This window comes from Suncus etruscus, chromosome 1 (genome assembly GCF_024139225.1).
Source record: "Suncus etruscus isolate mSunEtr1 chromosome 1, mSunEtr1.pri.cur, whole genome shotgun sequence".
In the NCBI taxonomy this organism is placed as follows: Eukaryota; Metazoa; Chordata; class Mammalia; order Eulipotyphla; family Soricidae; genus Suncus; species Suncus etruscus.
The window spans coordinates 116,983,890-117,008,576 of record NC_064848.1 but is presented as its reverse complement, the minus strand read 5'-3'; the positions used below and the strand labels follow the sequence as shown (position 1 = coordinate 117,008,576).

The window sequence follows — 24,687 nt, the reverse complement described above, 5'->3', positions numbered from 1 at the left end:
GTTACATGGCATATAAATTTTCTTATCATGGAACTTAAAACTCTTGTAGAGCTGCACTATATACAAGACCAATAATGAATATTCTGTTTGTAAGCAAGTACAAGATCAACTTTATTTTAAAGTAATCATTTTGCTTATACCACACAACAAAATTTTATCAAAAATTACAGAAAATTAACACTTTAAGAGAGAGATACCATTGTATTTTTATGTTTAATTTATTCTACATAAGGTATACTGCTTATGTCTTGGCCACTCTACAGAAATAGGGACAATTTTAACTATTAGCACTTTGTGAAAATTCCATATCCTATTCTAAATGCATTAGATTCTGCACATAATTAGTTCCATGGTTAATAAATGTGACAAAATGTTGAACATAGTCCAGCTCTATAATTGAACCTTTATCATACAAATAAACATTTTTAGCAATAACTAAATCAGATTCAGGAAAAGATGAATTATAACTTGGATATATTTAATGACATTTAAATGACTGATTCATTTCAATGAAATGAGTCACATTACATGTATTAAGAAACAATTCCTTCGTAGTTCATTTAAGTTATTTAATGAATACCAGTTCTTCTCATAAACATTATTACAGAAACCTAACTTTCATAAGGCAAAGTTTAGATAAAAGTTCAGATAAATTTTCTGTTAAGATATATAAAGATATAATGCAAATGGAATATCTAAAATTAGTATGCAATATGGAAACAAACTCAGTTTTTCTTTGAGGATATATTTTTGTATTTTTTGCCTTAGTTGATTTATTTGACATTAATAGATAAACAATAATCTAATATAAGCTTAAGAATCCTATATTTAGTCTTAAGCCTATAAATATTTTTATTTCTTAACACATTAATTTCTAGTTCTTCAAAATATTCAATTGTGTTGTCTTTGAAAAATTCCCGTAGGCAAAGAAGAATGGAGGAAAGAAATTGTAAATGGTTCTCGGAGCTTCTTTGGGTTAAAGGGTCTAATGCCAGGAACAGCATACAAAGTTCGAGTTGGTGCTGAGGGGGCCTCTGGTATTGTGAGTTCAGAGGATGTGTTTGAGACAGGCCCAGGTGAGGCACACAACATGCATGCGCAGAGGTGAAACTTCCGAGCAGGAGCTGTGCTGTGGGTAGGGCCAGGAATGTCTTTTTAAGGGCCCAGTGGGTGGGGCTTTGGGTTGCTTATGATAGCTCAAATGAATTTTAAAATTGAGCAAATTATCTCTCACCATATTATTGACAGCATGTATTTAAAAATTACTGCAAATTTGTTTCTAGCATCATTTAAATAATTCCATTTTTCACATTAATTGTAGCTATAAGCTTGCCCTCTGAGTAAAAGTTGAATTTTTGAAGTTATTGTAAATCTAAAATAACAATGTAAATAAATAACAATTTAAAGCCATAAATTTTAAGATTCAAAATGGACCCAACTAGCTGATGTAAATATTAATAAATTGAAATAAAACAGGAAATTATTTAATTTCTATATTTCATCATAATCCTAAATTTGTCATATTTATATTGTGTTTGATTATCAAAATATCTAAATAAAAATTAAAAATCTTCTAAAATAAAACAGTTTATACAAGATACAAGAATTATCATTCTTGTGCCATTGCCACCAGATGGTAAACAATTCATGCTTACATTTAAAGAAGGGTTGTAGGGTATGTGTTCACTTGGTGTTTCATATATCCATGTTGTTTTTCACCACTTAATGGATTCTTAAAGAAATGTTGCATTTCTTCTAGAAACCATTAGTGGAACTTTTTTTTTATCTTTCATAACTCAAACATTATTATTTTAGTTATTTGTTATAGTTTAAAAAGTACACATTTGATTTTATTAAATAAACCAAAGGCAATATTTAATAACGTCTAAATAGTCACTTGCTAAAATGATAATGTTCAAATAAAAATGTCAGCTATTCTGTTTCTTGTATTTTCATCTTTTTTACAAAGTTCTAAGAAAAATTGTATTAACATTTAAAAAAAGGAAATCAATAGAATTCATAGAATTTCATGTTACTTGTTATTGATAGATTTTATTTTAAAATCATAACTCAAGTAAATATTCTGTTCAAGTGCAGGTAGTATGCCAATAATATTCATTGCACAAACATAAAATAAGCTCTCATCTGTACCAGGCAAAAAACTTCCTGACTTTTCTCATCCCATCTATTCAAAAGTCCTGAAACATAGATATATCCTGTCAATACTCTGAGAGGTGGAGCACTTGCTCAAGTCACCCCACTTTAAAAAGAAGAGGTTCTACCTTCAACTCTAGAATGAAGACTCACCACACCTTCTATATGAGCTCACAGAGAGCTACACCGTAAGAGGAACAGGTTGTCTTCGAAATGGCAGCTTCATTTAGTATTTGATTGTGTATCTTTACCTAGCTTGAACTGCTAAAGTTCCATGTCCTTCCAGCTTGCAGATCTAATTACACTTAGGTTCCTTACACAAAATCAAGTTGCAGCTTTTATTTATTATTGAATTACCATGAGTTACAAAGTTATTTATGATAGAGCTTTAAGTGTACATTGTACCAGCACCACTCCCTTCATCGACATCCACTACCCTCCACCAGTGTTCCCAGTTTCCCTCCCGCCTCTATGGTAGGCACTTTTCCTTCTTCTCTTATCCTGGTGTTGTCTACCTAACTTATCCTTTCCTACCCCTGCCCCGGTGGCAAGCTTCCTACTGAAGAATAGTTCTCCTGCTCTTTGTTTCTATAACCATTGGATATTTCATATTTCCTTTATGATGTTCCTTTGTTTCCCATATGTGAAAGAGATCATTCTGAATTTCTTCCTCTCCCACTGACTTATTTTACTTAACATGATACTCTGGATCTATCCACATTGCAGTAACTTGCATGACTATTTTTTCTTACTGCAGAGTAGTATTCCACTGTGTATATGCATTATAGTTTTTTCGCCAAACATCTCTTCATATGTATTTAGTTTATTTCCATTCTTTGGCTATTGTATAGAGAACTGCAGTGAGCAGGGGCTGGAGCGGTGGCACAAGTGGTAGGGTATTTGCCTTACATACCCTAACCTAGGATGGACCATGGTTTGATTCTCTGGCATCCCATATGCTCCTCCGAGCCAGTAGTGATTTCTGAGCACATAGCCAGGAGTAAACCCTGAGCCTCACCGGCTGTGGTCCAAAAAGAAAAAAAAAAAAAAAGGTGGGGGAGAATTGCAGTGATCAGAGTTCAGATGTCTTTTTGGTATTGTACTTTGGGACCTTTAGAATATATTTCCAAGAGTGCATTCGCTGGATCATATGCTAGTTCACTCCTAGTTTTTTTGAGGAATGTCCATATTGTCTTCTCAAAAGGTGGGACCAGTCTACATTTGCACTAACAGTGAATGATGAGGGTCTCTTTTTCCCCACATCCTCACCAACACTGGTGGTTGTTCTTTTTGATGAATACCAATCTCTGGGGCATTTTTGTTTTTGTTTTTTTTTTTGGGTCACACCTGGCAGTGCTCAGGGGTTATTCCTGGCTGTCTGCTCAGAAATAGCTCCTGGCAGGCACGGAGGACCATATGGGACACCGGGATTCAAACCAACCATCTTTGGTCCTGGATCGGCTGCTTGCAAAGCAAACGCCGCTGTGCTATCTCTCCGGGCCCTCTGTGGCATTTTTTGATATCTCACTTTTTTTATTTGCATTTTCTTGATAATTAACGATATAGAACGTTTTACATACACTTTGGGCATTTATATTTCTTCTTTGAGAAGGTTCCTATTCATTTCTTTTTACCATTTTTATAGGACTAGATGCTTTTTCTTGTAGAATTCTATCAATACTTTATGCATTTTGGTATGAACTTTTGTCTGATGAGTGATAGGCAAATAATTTCTTCCAGACTGGGCCGCTTTGGTTGTTTTGGTCATTTTTTCCTTTAAAGTGCAGAAGCTTTATATTTACTTTTGCTTTATCTTTGTTTATACTTCCTTGATAAGTGGCATTTCATCCTTTTTTGTTTGTTTGTTTTTTGTTTTTCGGGCCACACCCATTTGATATTCAGGGGTTACTCCTGGCTAAGTGCTCATAAATTGCCCCTGCTTGGGACCATATGGGATGCCAGGGGATCAAACCGCGGTCCTTCCTTGGCTAGCGCTTGCAAGGCAGACACCTTACCTCTAACACCACCTCGCCGGCCCCTGGCATTTCATCCTTAAAGATGATTCTACCTTTGAGGCCTGAGAGACAGTACAGTGGTAGGGCATTTGCATTGCACCCAGCTGACCTGGGATGAATCCAGCATTCCATATGGTTCTCTGAGCCTGCCAGGAATGATTTCTGAGCACCACCAGGTGTGGCTCAAATATCAAAATGAAAAAAAAAATTTAAATAAGATGCTTCTAGCTTCAATGTCATAAATACATTAAATTCAAGTCAGATATCTAGGTCATTAGTCTATTTGGGGGGGGGGGGTTGGGCCACACCCATTAAATGCTCAGGGGTTACTCCTGGCTAAGCGCTCAGAAATTGCCCCTAGCTTGGGGGGACCATATGGGATGCCGGGGATATCGAACCGCGGTCCTTCCTTGGCTAGCGCTTGCAAGGCAGACACTTTACCTCTAGCGCCACCTCACCGGCCCCCATTAATCTATTTTTATTTGACTTTTAAGCAAAGCATTAGAAAGAGGTCTTAGTTTATTTCCTAGAATGTTTCCCAACGCTAGTTGTTGAAGAGACCTTTCTTGCTCCACCTCATATATATTTCTCTTTTATGAAAGTTTAATTGATTCCCAACACAACCTATGTTCCTCTGATCATGGCCAGGAGTGATCCCTGAGCACAGAGCCAGGAGCAAGCCCTGAGCTCCAATGGGTATTCCTCCAAAACAGAAACAAAAATATGTTACCTAGATGAAAGTATGTTTACGTCTACTGGCCCTAAGAATTTTTACTCTATTGTCACCAAATTTCGGTTGTAGTTATTTCCCAATTTCTAAGCATTTCTAACTATTCTACCTAACACAGCATTTTAATACATAGTGAATTATTCATAAATTAGATCAAACAGCTACCATGCTTCTTCAGTTGATTCTATTCTTCTAAAAACTCAAAAGTATTTTTCTTAAAGAGATTAACCCAGAACACAGATTACCTTTAGTAATATAAGCAGTGTGTTAATAGAAAACTTATTAAAGTTAATTCCTAAAAAGCAAAGCAAATTTCATTCCCCTGGTTTATTTTATTTTCTCTCATGCATTTATTTGTTTGGTTCACTACTTTCTGCATTACTCAATACTTGAATATAACTTTCTAGTAAAATTACAGATAAATTCACTTTCCTACACAGTCCTACTAACCCCCAAGTATGGAGACTCATAAAACAATGATGCTTTCAGTTACTTCAGCTTAGTAAGAGTATTGCATGTCAGTGACATAATGTTTCTCTGGATCTTTGTAATATCCATGATAGTAGCTTATTGAAGTGAAATGGGCTTTTGCAATAAAAAAAAGAAAATTCAGATCCAAGAATAGGTTTCATTGTGTCTCTACTTGCATGTGTCTTAATGCACCTTTACGGCCTATCCTGGCTGTGTTTGTGCATCCATCTATATAGTTAATATGACTTTTGTTGGTCCTATGATGACTTCAGCCCTCTCAGTTATTTCTTATCTTTGGGCCCTTCTTACATAAAAAGTCAAGAAAACTTGCTCTTTTCACTCCAACTAATTTTGTTTCATGTCAACTTTTTGTACTCATTAACAGTTGATTTATATGTGAGAAAATGTACACATACATGCTCTTTCTGAAATATGAGCTGTTTTAATCTTTAATCATGAAGTGGTAAATTGTTGGTTATATTTTTCTTTTCTTTTGGTTATAAGGGAAGAAATTGGAACCAATTTGGATATTTATTTATCCAATGTCAGAGAAACATTTCCATATTTTACAGAGTTTTGTAGTAACAAACTTCTGTCAGTCCGTTATGCCATCACCATCTTCAGAAGACAAAATCTGTGTTAGTGCTTGAGTAGCTTATTGCATATGCCCCTATCATAGCATTTAATTAGGTGAAAAATATAAATGCAGTTGCTGTTTGTGACAAGGCTATAAATCATTAAGCATGTTCTAAAACAAGTACTCTCCAGCTTTTGTCAAATGCTCAACCACCTTATGTAATGGTTTATGAAATTTATTTTTAAGAAAGACTGTAAAGATTATGAAAGAACTGACAGTTTATTGTGCAGGACTACGTAATTAAAAACTAGGTTTTTAATCTGTCTTAAAATTAAAGACCCAGTGACCTTTTATACTTTGTAAGAATTTTGCATATGTTAAATTTAGGCATGTTTTCAGGAATGCATTATAGCAATAGAACATTTAGGTTACAAGCTTTTAGGTTAGTTCTTTGGAATCAGACATGGATTAAATTACTTCAACTCTTGGCAAGTTCTTTCCCTTCTTTGAGTGTAGGAGTATTTCTTGTGCCTATCACAAAGGGTTGTTATAAAGATAACAACCCTCAGCAAAATGCCTTAAGTATATTTAGTAAAAGTTTTAAAAGGTTGCCTCTCATTATCATTTTCTTCATTTTCATCATCATGATGATAATTACAGTACATGTATGGAAGAAGGTCACCTATACTCATGCTTTAGTTGTGTCTGCTTACAATTTAGCTCAAATCCCCTCTAACCAAGGTGCTATTGAAGAAAGAGTATTAACACTTGACTTGTGTTCCAGATCATATATCTTCACCTTTCATTTTATTTTTTAAATACACAGCTACATATTTCTTCATATTCCTCTTCATGCTTCATGTTAAGCATGTCATTTTTCTCCTTATATTTTGGAGAAAAAAAGGAATAAGGTGCTATTTGTGCAACTATAGCAAAACCTGGTATTTGCATAGTCATGCTTATTTCTGCATCTAGAGATCACATACACCTAACCCAGTCATGTTAAATGTATTCAGAACTTCAAATTTAAAGAATAATATAAGTATGTGTATGAAGGCAAAAGAAGAAAAACTTTTACCTTAATTATGATTAAAGGAAAGAATAAAAGGTCTTTTTAAAGAGGGGATCATACCAATTTAGTAAAACAAATCTACGTGGGATATCTAAATAGTCATTAATGCTGCACTTTGTCCCATTTGATTGATGCTTTTGAAAAATACCAGAAATGTTAAGTCTTAGAATTTTCTTAGAAGATTTGCATATTGTGACTGTGACTTAATAAGGAATTTCACATTTATTTACTCAAACAGAATAGAGAAAGACCTAAAGAATGCATATACATGTGAATGAGTATTTTCTCTTTAAACTGGTCACTTCTGCCAATAATTATTCCACTGATCAAGATATATTTTAGGTCTTTTGCTTAAACAGAATTAAGCATTGATCCTTTAAGGATAAATCATATTTTTCAAAATTTCCCAAAAGTAATTCAGAATCAATTGTTGTAAGTGAAATGAATTAGAAATTCTAAGTAATATTTTGGGTGGACTTTGAAGTGTTATATGAAAAACAATATGACTGGCTATCTTATAAGGAAGGTTTCTTATATAGAAACTTTCTAATTTAACAGAATATTTCCAAGAAACATTTTTAAATGATAGCATCATGTTAGCCTCCCAAAGTGGTTTCTTTGAAGGAAAAATACTCCATTAGATATATACATTCTGTTCTGTTTAAAATCAATCTTATATTCTTATAGTGAGCAGTTGATTTTTTATTTGATTTGGCACTATACTTTTATTAAAATATAAAACTAAAATAACTTTGAATATAATGTTCAGCAAGATGCTAGCATTTAATAGTATTCTCATTCAGATTTTTATGTAGAGTTTTTTAATTAATGAAATTGTTTTGTTTTTTGTTTTTGTTTTGGGCTATGCCCAGTAGTACTCAAGGGTTATGCCTGGCTCTGCACTCAGTAATTACTCCTGATGCTTGGGAGACCATATGGGATGCTGGGTATTAAACCCATGGCAGCCACATGCAAGGCAAAACACCCTATCTCACTGTACTATTGCTTAATCTCCTTAATAAAGATACTTTTAAAGCTTAATTTTTATAGTTCTTGATTTATGACTGACAGATTCCAGTTTGGGGTCATGTTTAAAATATGCAAAAATTCCTTTGCTTTTACAAGTTTTTATTACAAGAAAATACAGTTTTTACCTCCTACCTTGTACCCCATTCCCATGAACACCATTAATTTGTTTTCCAGCAATGGCAAGTCGTCAAGTGGATATTGCAACTCAGGGCTGGTTCATTGGTCTAATGTGTGCTGTTGCTCTCCTTATCCTAATTTTGCTGATTGTCTGCTTCATCAGAAGAAACAAGGGTGGTAAATATCCGGGTAAGAGATATTTAATTTCTATATACTGTTGTGTAATTAACCACTAACTTCACAAGAAACAAGGTGTATTTTTCCATTAAATTATTTTATCCATTAAACCATTTATCATTAAATTATTAAATCTAATAATATACATTATATTGTTGTCAATTAAGTCATAATTTAGTAGATATTTAATTTAATACTCATTAAATTACAAGGACTCCAATATGTATATCTTCCCAGTGCCATGATTTAATTTTATTCAAACTGTTTGATCTCTGTTCATTTAATGGCCATATAATTATGTCAAAGATTGGGATACATTTGAAGAAATAAAATTAATCTGTTTTCTGAAGATACTAGTGAACCTACTTCCTTAAGCTCCATGTAAGTTATTGTGAGTACTGAAATAGAAGCTAAAATCAACTAATTGAGGGGAAAGTACATGATTTCCCACAGGAAGTTAAGTGTGACCTTGCCTCTGTAATGTATGACATACTTTCTCTAGATAACTAATGTTTTATTTGTGTAGTGAATTTCTGTTTTCTTTGTTTATTTTCACTTTAATGACAATAAAAGAGTGCATTAGAAGTGCAACATGTATAGCCTAACTAGAGAACAAAGAGGAAATAGTAAAGAAACCTTAGAAATTTAAGATATTCTGAACTAGGAACTAGGAAAAAAAACATTAGAAATCTAAGTTCTTTTTTCCTCATCAGGTAAGAGATTTGTATCAAAATGCTCACATGAACGGTTACAAATGTCTTCTCTATATGATTGCCTGGGAGTGATTAAAAAATCAAAATACATGATGCATGGACACATATGAAAGTTAGTTATATGGCATTTACAAAGTAGCAGATCATTCTCTATTGCCAAATCTTTCAGACTGCACTCCTAGGGGCGGAGAGATAGCACAGTGGTAGGGCGTTTGCCTTGCACACAGCCATCCAGGACAGATGGTGGTTTGAATCCCAGCATCCCATACGGTCCCTGAGCCTAATAGGAGCAATTTCTGAGTGCAAAGCCAGGAGTGACCCCTGAGCATTGCTAGGTATGACCCCCAAACAAAAAAAATAAGTAACAACAATAACAAAAGCAAACAAAAGACTACACTCTAAGTTGGGGAATAAGGAATGCAAGAACAATAGCTAACAATATCATTTAAAATTTTTAGTTAAAGAAAAGGAAGATGCTCATGCTGATCCTGAAATTCAGCCTATGAAGGAAGAGGATGGCACTTTTGGAGAATACAGGTGAGCTTCTCACCATCCCTGCCAGGCATTGTGCGTACACTCATTCTCCCTAAAATAGAATTCTACCAGACACAGCTTGGCTTGGCATTGGCATATTCTTCAAATACATGTGCCATCCTTTCTATAGCTGTACACATTCCTCCTGGTTAAAAACACTCTCACTTTTCATTCCAAAATAAATGTCACCTGTGAGCATCACTGGTGTGGCTCAGGCAATCCCTGACACCACAGGGCCTTAGCAGCACTGCACCTCTGTTGCCAAGTATTACTAGGAGGGGACCCTGCCTTCCTGAACACTGCCTGGGAGGCCCCAAAAATAAACAAATAAGGTACATTTTTATATTAGTTGTAGGTATAGACAGAATGTCTTTCACTGTCTTGTTTTCCAGAATTCTTACTATATTGATCAACTAGCAAAGTTGGTATGCTATATACAATAAGAACTAAAAGAGCAAAATGTATTATCAATATGCACCTAGAAAATATGCTTTATTGGTGCTGGAGAAGTGGGTAGGATGCTTGCCTTGCACACAATTGACCTGGGTTTAATCCTTGGCATCCCATATGGGCCCCAGTACTCCCATCAAGAGTGATTCGTGAGCTCAGGTCCAGGAGTAACCAGAAACTAGATCTGTCATTTTCTAAGTCTTGCATTTATAAAACAGTATTTCTCTTTTCGGTCTTAAATTTGAAGCAAGTTTTTCTTAAACAAAACACTACATCCCTTGCACATTAACATACATAGAATGATATGTAGCCTGTTTGAGAAGTTGCTATTAATAAGGAATATAGCATCTCTCTCTCAAGACAATGGTGTGAGCTCACAAAACTTCTATGATTCATTTTTATCTTACCTCCATAATTAAGGATAAAATTTTAAACCTGTTTATATGCTACACTGCAAAAAAAAAAAGTTACAGAAGAGAAGGGAGGGAAGTAAGGAAGTTCTGACTTCAAAAAATGTTAAATAAAGTTTGTTTTCAGGGATAGGGGTTGGATGGAGGGGGTGTGTGATCTCACAAGCAGTGCTCAAACTGTGGACCATTCACAGAGATCTTGATCAATAATAGGGCTCCAGAAAGTGCTGAAGTTCAAACCCTGTGGTGCTAGAGAATACTGATGTCACTCCTGCAATGCACAGGGGACAGTCAGAGATAAGACTGGAGTCAGGCACATGCAGGGCATGTTCCTTAATCCCAATACTATCTCTCTAGCCCTAAATAAAGGCACTCATCTAGATATATTGGGCTTTTTCAAAGAAAGAAAAATGATTATTTTATATATATTTAAAAACAGAAACTAAATATATTTTAATTTTAAATATTAAGATATTTGTATTCTAAATGAATGTTTCATTCATAAAATGCCTTTATACCTTGTTTTTCTTATGTAAATCTCTTGATGACATAAAATAAAGTTTTTTAGGGGCCGGAGAGATAGCATGGAGGTAAGGCGTTTGCCTTGCATGCAGAAGGACGGTGGTTCGAATTCCGGCATCCTATCTGGTCCCCCGAGCCTGCCAGGAGTGATTTCTCAGCATAGAGCCAGGAGTAACCCCTGAGCATGGCCGGGTGTGACCCAAAAACCAAAAAAATATATACACATATAGGTTTTTTAAATATGCACTGAAGCATATTGATCCTTTTCTTCCCAGAAGTAAAGACTTTTAGATGCAATAAAATATTATACTTTTTTGATTACCAGATGACATGTATAAATAAAAAATTAAGTCAATTTTTTTACCTGTTTCTAGAGCTCTTTTTTTGGAATTAATGTCAGTATTGAGTAGGGGTGAAATAATGTAAGGAAAAAGAATAAGAACTATGGAATAGATTTTTTTAAATTCAATTTGACAAAATTGATTTACCATTTTCTATGTAGATGCAAATGTTACTTGTATCCTAACATCTCAGCTTTTATATTCTTTTCTTCTCTTCATCCAAAATGATTATAGTTTCTAAAACAGCAGAATTACAGAAAAATATCTGGTAAAGTTTATATTGATGTCAGAAGTCAACTCTGGGACCAAAAGTGTATGCAACTTCATTCAACACCCAGCCCACTCAAGAAATTTTCACCATATGCCTCAGCATAGAGTTGACCTGTTTTAGATTGGGTCAGTTGAAATCCTTGGTGACTTCATTAATTCCTCTATACATTTTTCATATAAAGCAGATGAGCTCATAATTCCTAAATAAACTCTTATGTTCTGAATTATTAGGCAAAAATTCCACTTGAATACACATATCACTTCCATATTTATTGTAATGAAGATAAAAAGCATTAATATTACTTGAAAAATGATCAATTTGCATGGATTGTAAATAAATCACTGTACTTCATACATTCTTCACCTGTGATGGATTTCTCTTCTGTGTAAGACACTTAAATGAATCTGGCAATGTACTGCTCACCTTGTGGGTCTTAGATATCAACTTGCTATTACAGTGATGTGAAAGCAAATAATGTCACTTCCTCAATGTAATTACGGTACCAAGTTTGTCATTAGTTGATTGACATTGGCATGAAAAAGCTTGGAATCAAGAGAATATATGTTTTACTGCCAGCTGAGCTATTTCCCTTGATTCCTTTCAACATGGCGCCTAATTTGTCTAGACCTTTTTTCATTTATCAAATTATAAAATTGTTCAAGTGTTAGTTGATTTCTGGGAGGTTTTTGTTCTCTGATCTTTATGCTCCTCTTTGAGTTTCCTACTAACAACTTTTAATATGATTTGAGTTCTAGAGCAGTATATAGCAAGTATTTGTTTATTGGCTTCATTATCACTATATTTCCATTCATTTGGTCCTATTTCTTTGTCTTGGTGTTAAATCATGTGTATTCTGTTTGTGAAGCATTTTCAGGTTGCATACTTTAGCTTATACTTTGGGTTTATCAGAAAAGAAAGACATTTTTTTTCCATGAGCCTCATTAGAACAAACCCTTTGGTTTATGTGTGAAAACAAAATCACTTGTCATACACATAATTACATTGATTTTGTGATGCCAAGGGAAACAAGGTTCTGATGGGTGTCTTAAACTTGAAACACAACCCAGTTATTTCTAATTGAAGTTGAACATTCAGAAGGCCAGTTCCTCAAGTGAGCTCACTTCCCCAACGTTCTTTGCTATACATATGACTTTTCCTCTGACTATCTGACACTACCTCAGAATTTTTTCCCTTTGGTTTCTTTTCTATTTCAAAAAGTTTTCATTTTCTTGATGTCAAAATTAATGAAAATAGTTCCATCTGTTTATTACAGAATCTTTAAGAAAAAAAGACATAATATTACATTTAAGTGTCTTCTCCCCTAAATCACCAGGGTTCCCTTCTCTGTTTTGTACCTTTTGGAAATTCTGAATTCTGTCTTGCCTTGCTGACTCTAATTCTTTTTTAATCTGGATATGAATTAATGTGTGAATCCTAAATTTGGACTCTTGTGTGAATGTAAATTCTGTTTATGATTTACTCATTCTCATACTTGAATATTGAATGTGAAAACCTTACTAAATGATTGACTCTGAGATAGAGGTTATTTCCTAGTGCAAAGAGAGATGGAACCACAATGACCAAATCTGACTTCTTTTTTTCATATGCTGTAACCCTTTGCCCTCACTTCAACACCCCCCTTCTCCCCCAAGCAGTTACCCTCTGGTGGAAGCCTGCAGCTTTCTTTGTTTGTTTCTTTAATTATACAGACAGTAGGATCTGCATCCTTACTAGCATATAGAAAAATCAGAGAAACAATGCAACCAACTGTGTAAGTATTTTTTAATTTATTCTTTAGATCCATGTTTTTTAAAAAAAAATCTAGAAAAAAAACATGAACATAGCACATGAACTCATAACATAAATGGAGATTCTTAGTATAGAAATTGTATCATTTGAGTGAATATATTCCTGTTGTAAGCATGCCAGTTAGTACATGCCCCTAAGGCTATTAAGTGAACATTAACGATGATCTTTGTACAAAGTGGGTCATTAATGTCAATTAAAACTACATCAGGATTTGGCCATAGAAAAATGGTGACCATAAAAAAATCAGATCTATTGAACAAATATCAATCCATTGTTGCTTAATTTCACTCCTTAGGCATTTAAAGGTAATATTTTGTGACACAACCCTGAGTGAAACTGAAAATAAGAATTGAACTCCTTAAAATTTATTTTCCAGTACAAGAAAGAATATGTCACAATGCTTTGTCTGTCTGACATAATCAAATTAAGACAGAATGAAAATATTTTCATGTTTATATTCGAAAGAATTTTTATAAGCCCACTGTACTCACACTGTTACTTGATGTTATTTTCAAATTCAGCCAGCATTTATTGAGTACCTGCAATATGCCAGGCTGTGGGGATATTAAAATCATTGTGGGGGGTCTGGCGCAATAGCACAACTGTAGGACGTTTGCCTTGCAAGCTGCCGATCCAGGACGGACCTTGGTTCAATCCCTGGCGTCCCATATGGTCCCTGAGCCTGGAGAGATTTCTGAGCACATAGCCAGGGGTAACCCCTGAGTGTCACAGGGTGTGGCCCAAAAATGCAAAAACAAACAAAAATCAAATCAAATCATTATGGGGCCGGAGAGAGGGAGAGGAGGGAGGGAGAGGAGAAAGAAGGAGAGAGAAAGTACAAGTTAAGGTGCTTGCCTTGCATGTGGCCTATCCAATTTGATCCATGGCACCAAGTATGGAATCTCAAGCACCTCTAGAGTGAACCCTGTTACATGCTAACAACGAGCACCCGATACTCAGTATAATGGTACTTTGGTGGTGGATACAGTGTGGGAGCATTTATCTGAAGAAGTCTGAAATTCTTCTCCTAAAACAATGCATTCATAGAAACCAATGTTATTTCCATTAAAAAAATTTATTTAAGTAACATCATGGCATGAATGTCACTGTCCATAGATAACTTCCAGTGACTTTAGAAAAAGTCTCTCCATCAGATTAGAAGACAGATCCTTGTTATGTCTCTTGAATCCCCTCTCAACTTTCTATCTCCCTCTCCTTTCACATTTAATTCCAGCCATATAAGGTCTTTCTAAGGAATGCTGGGATTGCCCCCACCTTGGAGTACTTTTTATCACATTAGTTACACAGAGCTGCTTACTCTACAGGCTTGCCTCACCTTCCAGCTATGCATTTGGCTGTCTCAACTCACTTTTTTTTTCTTTTTTTTCTTTTTGGTTTTTGGGCCACAACTGTTGATGCTCAGGGGTTAGTCCTGGCTATGTACCCAGAAATTGCTCCTGACTTGGGGACTATATGGGACACTGGGGATTGAACCGCAGTCCGTCCTAGGGTAGGGCGTGCAAGGCAGATGCCACCGCTTTGGCCCCAACTCACTTATTTTTATTTTAGATACTGACTCACAATAATACTGGTAAGAATAGGATTTTATGCATACAGTATTCAACACCACACCCTCATCTTGTCCCTTGACACCTAGAGGCTCCCTACCTCAAACCATCCCTCCTCTTTTATCCCCTATAAGATCAATTCTATAGGCCAGTTTTCAGGTTATATTGCCATTGGCCATTTATTATTTCCTTACTATGTTTGTGTATTCTACATATGGGAAAGATCATTCTATGCCTTTTCCTCACTTTCTAACTTAACTCAGTGTGATACTCTCCAAATACATTTATATAATAAAGTCATATAGAAAATTGCACTATCTTTTTTATGGCTGAGTAGTATTTTAGTGTGTATATTTACCATAGTTTTTTTATCTAGTCACCTGTTCCTGGGCATGGATTGTTTTCAGATTTTAGCTATTTGTTAATAGTGCTACTGTGAATACAATGTGTCTTTTTTAAATAGTTTTTGGGGGTCAATGCCAAGAAGTGGAATTGCTGAAGCTCATTTCTTAGTTTTTTGAGAAGTGTTCATATAGTTTTCTAAAGAAGTTGAATCAATCAGTATTTCCACCAGCAATGAATGAGAGCTCCTTTTTTCCCACATCCATGCCAACATTGGTTGGTGTCATTCTTTGTGATATATGCCAGCCTCAATTCTGTGAGGCTATATCTCATTGTTGTCTTACTTCAAATTTCCCCAATGATAAATGATGTACAGTATTTTTCATATACCTAGTGACCATCTATATATCTTCTTTGAGGAGTTCAGTCTATCATCTCTTCCCGTTTTAATGAGATTTTCCCCATTACATTTTACAAATGCTTTATGTTTTGTTTAGTAATCCTTTGTCAAATGAGTGGTATACAAATATGTTCCTCAGTCTGTGTGCTATCTTTTATTCTTTTGGGGGGGTATTTATTTTTTGGTAAGAATCTTCTTCATTTAATGTAGACCTATTTTTTATTTTTGCTTCCACTTGCTTAGCCAATGCATCAAAGTCAATAACATAATATACCATAGCAATATGGGGAAAATATAAATTATATGATTATATTAATAGAATTAAAAATGCTTTTATAAAACTGACACCTCTCTCTCCCTCTCCTCCTCTCCCTCTCTCTCTCTTCTCTCTCTCTTCTCCCTCTCTCTCTCTCTCTCTCTCTCGCTCTCCCTCTCTCTCCTCTCACTCCTCTCTCTCCTCCCTCTCCTCTCCCTCTCCTCTCTCCTCTCTCCTTTTTTCCCCGGGCCTGGCTCTTTACTAGCGTTGCCGAATATCTCTCTCTCTCTCTTTTTTTTTTTTTTTTTGGTTTTTGGGTCACACCCGGCGGTGTTCAGGGGTTACTTCTGGCTGTCTGCTCAGAAATCGCTCCTGGCAGGCAGGGGGGACCATATGGGACACCGGGATTCGAACCAACCACCTTAGGTTCTGGATCGGCTGCTTGCAAGGCAAACACTGCTGTGCTATCTCTCCGGGCCCGACAAATATCTCTTAATAAACCCAAGGCACTACTAGTTCAGTTTATAAGTCCTGGGCCCTTTTCCCTAGAGATTTCAACTCAGTGGGTCTGGAATGCGGCTAGGAATTTGTTGTTGGCAGTTTCTCCACTAGAAACGTTTCTGAGGAGATTAGTTCGATATGCATCCTAACCCCTCCTCCACCCTTGTCCCTGTGCAAAAAAAAAAACTGACACCATTCATATTAAAAATTTAATAAAATAGGTATAAAAGGAAATTTTCTCAATATAGCAGAAACTATTTACCATGCAAATATCATACTCGGTGGTAACATCATTACTAATTCAAACAATATCACCTTCAACTATTCTCAATGGTGAAAAAATGAAACTCCTTCCTCTAAGATTAGGCATAAGCCAAGGTTTCTCACAATTACCACTATTATTCAATATAGTATTGGAAGTTCTTGCCATAATTAGGTAAGAAAGATATATTAACTGTATATAGATTAGAAAAAGGAATAAAACTATCAATATTTGCAGAAGACATAGTTCTATACTTAGAAAATACTACAGATCCTACAAAAAAAAAGTCTTAGGAACTGTAACAGTAAATTTGTAGATTTACACAGTAATGTCACTGGCTTCAGAATCAACACACAGAAATCTATGGCATTTCTATATGCAAACAGTGAAATAAAAGAGAAAGCAAAAAATATTCAAACTTGGTCCTCAACAAAATAAAATAAAAGTTCCTTGGAATCAGCTAAACAAAACACGTGAGAGACTTACACAACAAAAACTATAAATAACTACTACAGGATTAAGAGAAAAAACAATCAAATGAAAACATATTCCTTATAAAGGATATTAGGATTGATAGGTCCAGATGAAAATCCTATCCAAGGCACTACACAGATTGAGTCAGACCCTATAAAAATTACATGTAACATTTTTTAAAGACATAAACCAAAATCCACTGGTTTATATGGACTAATTTTTTAAAAACCAAAGATCCCAAAGAAATTCTAGAGAAAAAGATGGGAAATTTCTTTTTCCAACTCTAAATTATACTATAAAGTCTTAGTAACCAAGACACTGTGATGCTGAAATAAAGATTGATTCTCATATCAATAGATTAGAATTGAAAGCCCAATGACAGATTCTTAGATATACAGGCAGTTAATCTTTGACAAAGACGCAGAGTACATGGGAAGCAAGGAAAATATCTTCAAAAATTAGTGTCAGAAACCGTCATATGTTAAAAAATAAACTCAGGCCCCTATCTCACACAATGCACAAAATTCAATTTAAAATTGATTTTGTTTCGATTTATTTGGGGGCCACACTTGAAAGTACACAGGTTGTATTCCTGCCTCCATGCTTATGGATCACTCCTGGTAGCCCTCATGAGTTTATATATGGTGTTGGGGTTGATTGCTGTTAAGTTTCAGGCAAGAGCAATACCTCACTCACTGTACTATTTATTTCTCTATCCCCAATGGATTAAAAACCTAGATATCCAACCTGAATCCATAAATTATATCACAGAAAACATAGGCAGAATCTTTTGTGTCATTGAGTCTAGGGTCATGTTCCTATGATCTAACTTTTTTAAATATTTGATCAGAAATCTTAATAAAGCCTTTCCTGATCATTCTATTTAAATATTAGGCAAAAGAGAGAATTTTTTTTTTGCCTCTTTCTGTAATGGTACTTGTCCTTTCTACTCAGATTTACTATAAATAATAATCCATAATAATACTTATCTTCCCATATGTAACGATATTTTTGATTGTTTTTTTTTTGTTTGTTTGTTTTTTGGGTCACACCCGGCAGTGCTCAGCGGTTATTCCTGGCTCTATGTTAGAAATCACCCCTGGCAGGCACAGGGGACCATATGGGATGCCGGGATTCGAACTATCAACCTTCTGCATGAAAGGCAAATGCCTTACCTCCATGCTATCTCTTCGGCCCTGTAACTAATTCTTTAAACATGTTGTTTATTGTCTATATTTCCCTTACTAGATATAATATTAGCAAAGTCAGAGTTTTAGTGTATCTTGTTGGCTACTAATCCCCAATGATTGAAACAGTATTTATCTTTAAATTGGCACTCAATAAACATGTATTATGTATGTGGGTAGATGGATGGATGAATCAGAGGATCAAAGAAATTCATTGACTAGGGGCCGGAGAGATAGCATGGAGGTAAGGCGTTTGCCCTTCATGCAGGAGGTCATCGGTTCAAATCCCGGCGCCCCATATGGTCCCCCGTGCCTGCCAGGAGCAATTTCTGAGCCTGGAGCCAGGAATAACCCCTGAGCACTGCCGGGTGTGACCCAAAAACCACAAAAACAAAAACAAAAAAAAAAAAGAAATTCATTGACTAAACATATTGAATGTTCCTTGGAATATTAATTTTATAATGCATGTTAAGATGAATATTTGGAATCCCAGTTACAAAATTCTGAATATTGAACTCTTAACTTTTACCAGGTTATGAGGTATCTTTCACAGGAAGTTTTCAAAGAATACCAAGAAATTAATGATTAAGTTAATCCAATCAATTAATTAATGATTAAGATAATCCAAAGTTGTGAGTGCAGACCATTCTTATAGCAGGTTTCAGACTCAGACTATGTCTGTTGAAGTGTCCAAAACACTGACCACCATTACAAGAGTCTGGGATGCCTCTTCAGTTGTTTATTAATGATGGTGATAAAATCCTTTATTCCTTTCATAACACAAATTTATATTGTTGAGACAGGTAATTTTCAAAAGCATATGCCAAGTGTCACATTACAGTTGAATTTTTCAGCCTGGAGGTTTTCTTTGTAAAGAAAAACTGAAAACCTTAATGAAAGCTTTTGGCCAAAGGCCCTGAACATACCAATATCTTTAAATATTTGTATCTTGACTGAAGAAAAAAAAAAAACAAGACTCAGGAAGGGAAGTAATATAGTTCCACATCACAAATTAATGAGCAGATGCTGCACATAATGAGAACTTTACAGTAAACCCACTTTTTTTTTAACTAGTATTATGTATGGTTTCTAATAAACATTGAAATTTTTGTTCCTTGGAAAAAAACTGTTGCCTAATAAGGTCACCTTACATACTAAGATACAGGATGACCCCATGCTAGGTGGATGTTCAAAATATAAACATTACTTTCCTGCTTCTAGGTAATATGGTTAGGTGGGTTCAATAGAGAAATTAGGAGAAAAATAAACCCTGTGACTTTTTATTAAATTATATTCCTCTAATTCTCATCAACATAGACAGACTATGAGCATAGAAAATGGGAGTATTAGAGCAAGTCTGAGTGCACAAAAGTTTTGCTTTTACCATTCTGGAATACCTTCAAAGTATTTTGACATGCTATTAATAGTACAATGTAATGATTTTAACTCAAATTTTGTCTTATTCCAAATTAACAAATATTTGTCCAATAACCAAAACTTTTCCTCAAAAAATACAGTATATTATCAGCATAAGGATTTTGCTTTTCTTCTTAGGCTATTTTCATTTGTTTCTTCTGCATCCTTTTAATGGGAATTATAGGTCTCTTGAAAGGTAAGGATGAAGTTCACAAATCTGACCTGCACACAGTAACAAAATTATTTGAAATTCAGGATTTTGCTTCTCCTTGCTTAGGGAAAAAAATCCCTATTTCACACTTAACCCAAATCATTTGCCATTCATACACAAGGAATCAGACATATAATGCAGTTTAACATACTAACTTCTCTACTTGCCATCAACTTTTACCCTGTCTTGTTTCAAACTAGTGTGATTTTTCAACTTTTCTCAGTTCTTCGTTTTTAATGCTTGTGACATTTTTTCTGAATTGCTTCCAAATCAGGGGTCAGAATCTGCCATTGATATTTATATGCACAATGAAAAGCTACTGAAGAGTTCATGATTAAACCATTTATGCACCTGATTTTCATTTCAACCATATCCCAGTCATTGGAGCCAAACAAATGATTAGCTTCGGCTAGAAAAACTCAGTGCTCCATAGCTTTATCATAATTTGCATGCAAGATCTTGCTGAATGAAAAATTGTACCTAAATACTAGTCTAGATGAAAATATTTACTCTTTTTTTCCAGCGATGCAGAAGACCACAAACCTTTGAAAAAAGGCAGTCGAACACCTTCAGACAGAACTGTGAAAAAAGAAGACAGCGATGATAGCCTTGTTGATTATGGAGAAGGGGTGAATGGTCAGTTCAATGAAGATGGCTCCTTTATTGGACAATACAGTGGTAAGAAGGAGAAAGAACCAGCTGAAGGCAATGAAAGCTCAGAAGCACCTTCTCCTGTCAACGCCATGAATTCCTTTGTTTAATTTGTAAACTCTTTGCCAATAGCCCATTTCTCTGGAATGTTTATCTTAAGCACTTGTTTGTCATCTTTCTCATACTATGAACATAGATGCAGTCTTTTCTGCTGTATGTTAATATTATGAGAACTAATCGGAAGAAGAATGAAACTCAGTTAAATGAAACATTGATGTGAACTACAGTACAAAGTGGATACTTTTTCTTTGTTTTGTTTTTGACTACACCCAGCAATGCTCAGAAGTTACTCCTGGCTCTGCACTCAGGAATTACTCCTGACAGTGCTCGGGGGACCATATGGGGTGCCAGGCATTGAACCTGGGTCGGCCACATGCAAGGCCTTACCTGCTGTACTATATCTCTGGCTCTGGATACTTTTTTATTCCAAATAGGTATTCTTGATTTTCTCAGAACTGGTAACATCAACAGATTGTGTTATTTCTTCTTAAGGATACCATTCAATATGATGCATGAAAATGCTACACAGCTAAACAACATACCAGTGTATGTTGTTAAAAGTATGATTTGTACTATCCTCAGCTGAACCCCTAAATATGAATTCCGTTTTCATTGTCAAGAGTGTCACTGTAGTGTTCTCTAGAACTTCAATGTCTTTGTGGACATTGTTGTGAATTGGTGACTCTATGTTTAGCTGTCAGTAGTCTTTTTGGAGGACTGTTAGAAACAGTATGTACATTATATACTTGCTAAAAAGGAAATTATGACAGTTCCATTTTCTGATGCTTACTGAGACTCTGTTACCTGCTCTTTGCTCCTGTTACTCTGTAGACATCTTAATCTCCCGGGTATTATTACACAACCACAGTGTTCTATCTATTTACATCATTTCTATGTTCAGTTGTTTTAGGCATAAACAATATGTATTGCAGTGAATTTGGCATTTGTGCCATATTGAAAGAACTGAAAAATTATCACTCAAATTTCAAAAAAAATTGAATTTTCAGAAAGCACAGGGCAAGACACAAGCAGTGCCTTCAGACAATAAGCATTCTTAATATAATGCTTCCTGTATCATTCGGTACAGTTGACTTGGAGTCCTAGATTACTGTCATGTTTAAAAAGTAACTTTTAAAAAGCAAAGCAAAGATTATGAAAACTGCAATTCTGAAAAAAAGAGAAATATGAAAATAAAATGAATAAGATAGTTTTTAGGAGCATTTCCCCTCTGGACACAAAGAAAAGCTTAATCACCAACTGGAGTACATGATGATTTTGTGGTCTCTTATGGTTCCTATTAAAAATAAGAAAGATTTCAATAGGATAGAAAATTTAATGAAACATAAATTGTGCTAAAACAAAATATAGACAAAAGTATGCCAGCAGAAATATATTCTCTAATTCTCTTGATATGTGGCAGCTTCTGAAACTCTGCACAGCATTCGACTGTGTGTACTCAAATTGGTACAGACCCATTTTCGAATTGAAAAATCAGGCAAGTGCTAACAAGGCCAACAGTTAAAGGGATTACATTTGCAGTTTTAAAAATAAGCATATGTATCCTATCATATCCATTAATAATAGTACATGGTTTACCTCCAAATACAAAATTCTGTGACAACCTATGGTTGAAGGAATGCACAGTTTCATTTGCCAATAAATTGGTTTTTCATAACTTGCATCAAGTTTAATTTTAAGTAAATCCTTTTATATGTAGATATTTTGTTGAATTTGTAAATACACTTAAAGTATAGATGCTATATGCTTTTAGGTGTTACATGCAAATATACATGCAAACAATGTCATGTTGTACCGTATAAGAAATAAGCTAATTAGCGCAGTGTGTGGGATTGGAACACATCTGCTGCAATACTATTTGAGTTACTTCCCCTTTTTGCCATGAAACTGAAATAATGAAATGTTCTCCATATTGACAGCAGTTTTCCCGGTGAAATCTTCAGAGCTTTGCCTAGGCTCCCTAGGCCTTGTCAACTGGCATTTTTGATAATATAGGTAAAGCACAGTTTAAGGAAATTTCAGGTAACAGTGACCCTGAATACTTTCATGTCTCCATATTTGCTTTTTATAGGCCATCCTTTCTATGGAAATACAAAACTACAAAATAGTCTTGCTTTGATATCAGAGAGCACAAAGATAAAAGTGACTAAATTTGCCAATATTTGAGGGGGAACGATAAAAGTACAGTTTTTCTCTTCCATAATGGTAGATTCTAAGTTTATCAGTGCATGAAGGGGTCACTTCTGTCATAGTGCAAAAGATTTTTGTATTAAGAATTGAATGTGGTTTTAAAAGTCTCTCCTTTGTAATTGATCATGTTCCTAGTGGAGTGTGACTGTGCAAGTAATGCGATATGTAACTGTGCAGGCAGATGTGACTGGACTTTCATCAAAAAGTAACTGTAACTATTAAACACTTTTGACCTCTCTGTGATTGTTAACTCTTTCAAACGTGTATTTCATAACACTTTGAAAATAGCACAAACATTGCTGTTTTATTTTTAAGAGTAGAGAAAATCAGACAAAACTAAGATCCATGTAAAAACAAGGCTAATGGTAACTGGAAAGAATACAGTGGGTAAATTGCTCACCTTACTAATCATCTGACCCATGTTCAATCCCTGCAACCCCACAGGGTCCCATAAGCTCTACCAGGAATCATCCCTGAACACAGAGCTAAGAATAAGCCCTGGTAACAGCTGAGTATAGCCCCCTAAACAAACAAAACAATTATTTTATTAAAAACTAGAACATATCAAAAATTTTTATAAAAAGTAGAAGTAGATATTAGCAGACCTTTGAGAAACAGTTCAAGAAATTAGGTGTTTCTTTCCTGATTTTCCACAGGCCTAGGTCCCCTGTTGGCCTGTACCTCCACCCTCCTCACCTTAGGCAACGTGGATTCCTTCTTAACCTCTCCCACTAGATGATTTACAAGGTGATTTTTAAGTGTTTCCTGTGTGTGTCTTCTGTTTCTTTCTCTCTAGCCCTGTCCCCACCTCAAAAATGTCTAGTCTATAAATAGCCACGGCCTGGTTTTTCCCTAACTTCCACCACTGGCCTTTCCTCCTGTCCCAGCACAGGAGGATATTTGGGTAACAGCATGTTAAAGAAGAGCAACAGTAAATACAACAGTATTGGGTGATACAACAGTAGGTGATATTTTGATCATGGAGAACCTATATTTCTGAAGAGCAAATTAGGATCTGGTCCACATCACACTGGAGACCTCAATCTTCAGCCTCTCTACACGTCGCTGACCACTCTGCTTAGTGGCAGGGCCAGTGGATGGCGACTCTTACCACAGGAAGCATTGGAGCATTGATGCCTTCATATCCCAACCATTTATAATGACTCTGATTTTACTTGATTCATAATTAAATAGCCATAATTTACACAAAGTTATTGTTGGTTGAATTTGAGACACATATATGTTTTAGCAGCACTCCCAACATCATCTTCCTGAATACCCCCATGCTTAAGACCTTGGCAGCACGTTTAAAATTTTGGTTGTTGTAGTTTGGATCTCAAGCTTTACAGTGACTCTGGTTCACTTTTAACAACTGGTTCTGAAAAAAAAAAATGAGTAGGACTGACAATGCCCCTCCCTAAATCAAGCAAAATCTCTTTCCTGGGGTGTTTTTTGTTGTTTTGTTTGTTTGTTTGTTTGTTTGTTTGTTTTTTCCTGCAAATTACCTCTAGAGGGCTCCCATGATTTGCTCAGAGTAAAGCACACCTCAGGAAACTTCAGTCCAGAGAAACTGTAAAACCTCTTTTGATAATCAGACTAGTCTGAAATGCAGAGATGAATGCTCGATGCCACCAGTAAGTAGGACCGGGAGCAGGGATGAAATTGTCACGTTTAGGTTTTCACAACTTCTAGAATGTAACTTATTGTCACCTGAGCCCAGGAAATCTTCTCTTGGCTTGTTCACAGATGTGTAAATATA

At 35.3% G+C, this 24,687-nt stretch overlaps 1 protein-coding gene across 24 annotated transcripts in view; it reads left to right on the top strand.

Annotated features, from left to right (window-relative positions):
• The window catches only part of NRCAM (neuronal cell adhesion molecule), a 303,075-nt gene extending 279,909 nt beyond the window's left edge, over positions 1-23,166 (top strand). For 14 of the 24 annotated variants that reach the window (XM_049783088.1, XM_049783072.1, XM_049783054.1 and 11 more), the window contains 3 exons: positions 8,223-8,354; positions 9,514-9,592; positions 20,533-23,166. In XM_049783088.1, the coding sequence (XP_049639045.1) occupies positions 8,223-8,354; positions 9,514-9,592; positions 20,533-20,770 (449 nt within the window). In that variant the 3' untranslated portion in view covers positions 20,771-23,166. Of the gene's footprint in view, positions 1-923; positions 1,077-8,222; positions 8,355-9,513; positions 9,593-20,532 lie in introns of all 24 variants that reach the window. The other 10 variants (XM_049782984.1, XM_049782960.1, XM_049782955.1 and 7 more) reach the window with 1 other exon arrangement.
• Positions 23,167-24,687: the final 1,521 nt, after the last annotated feature.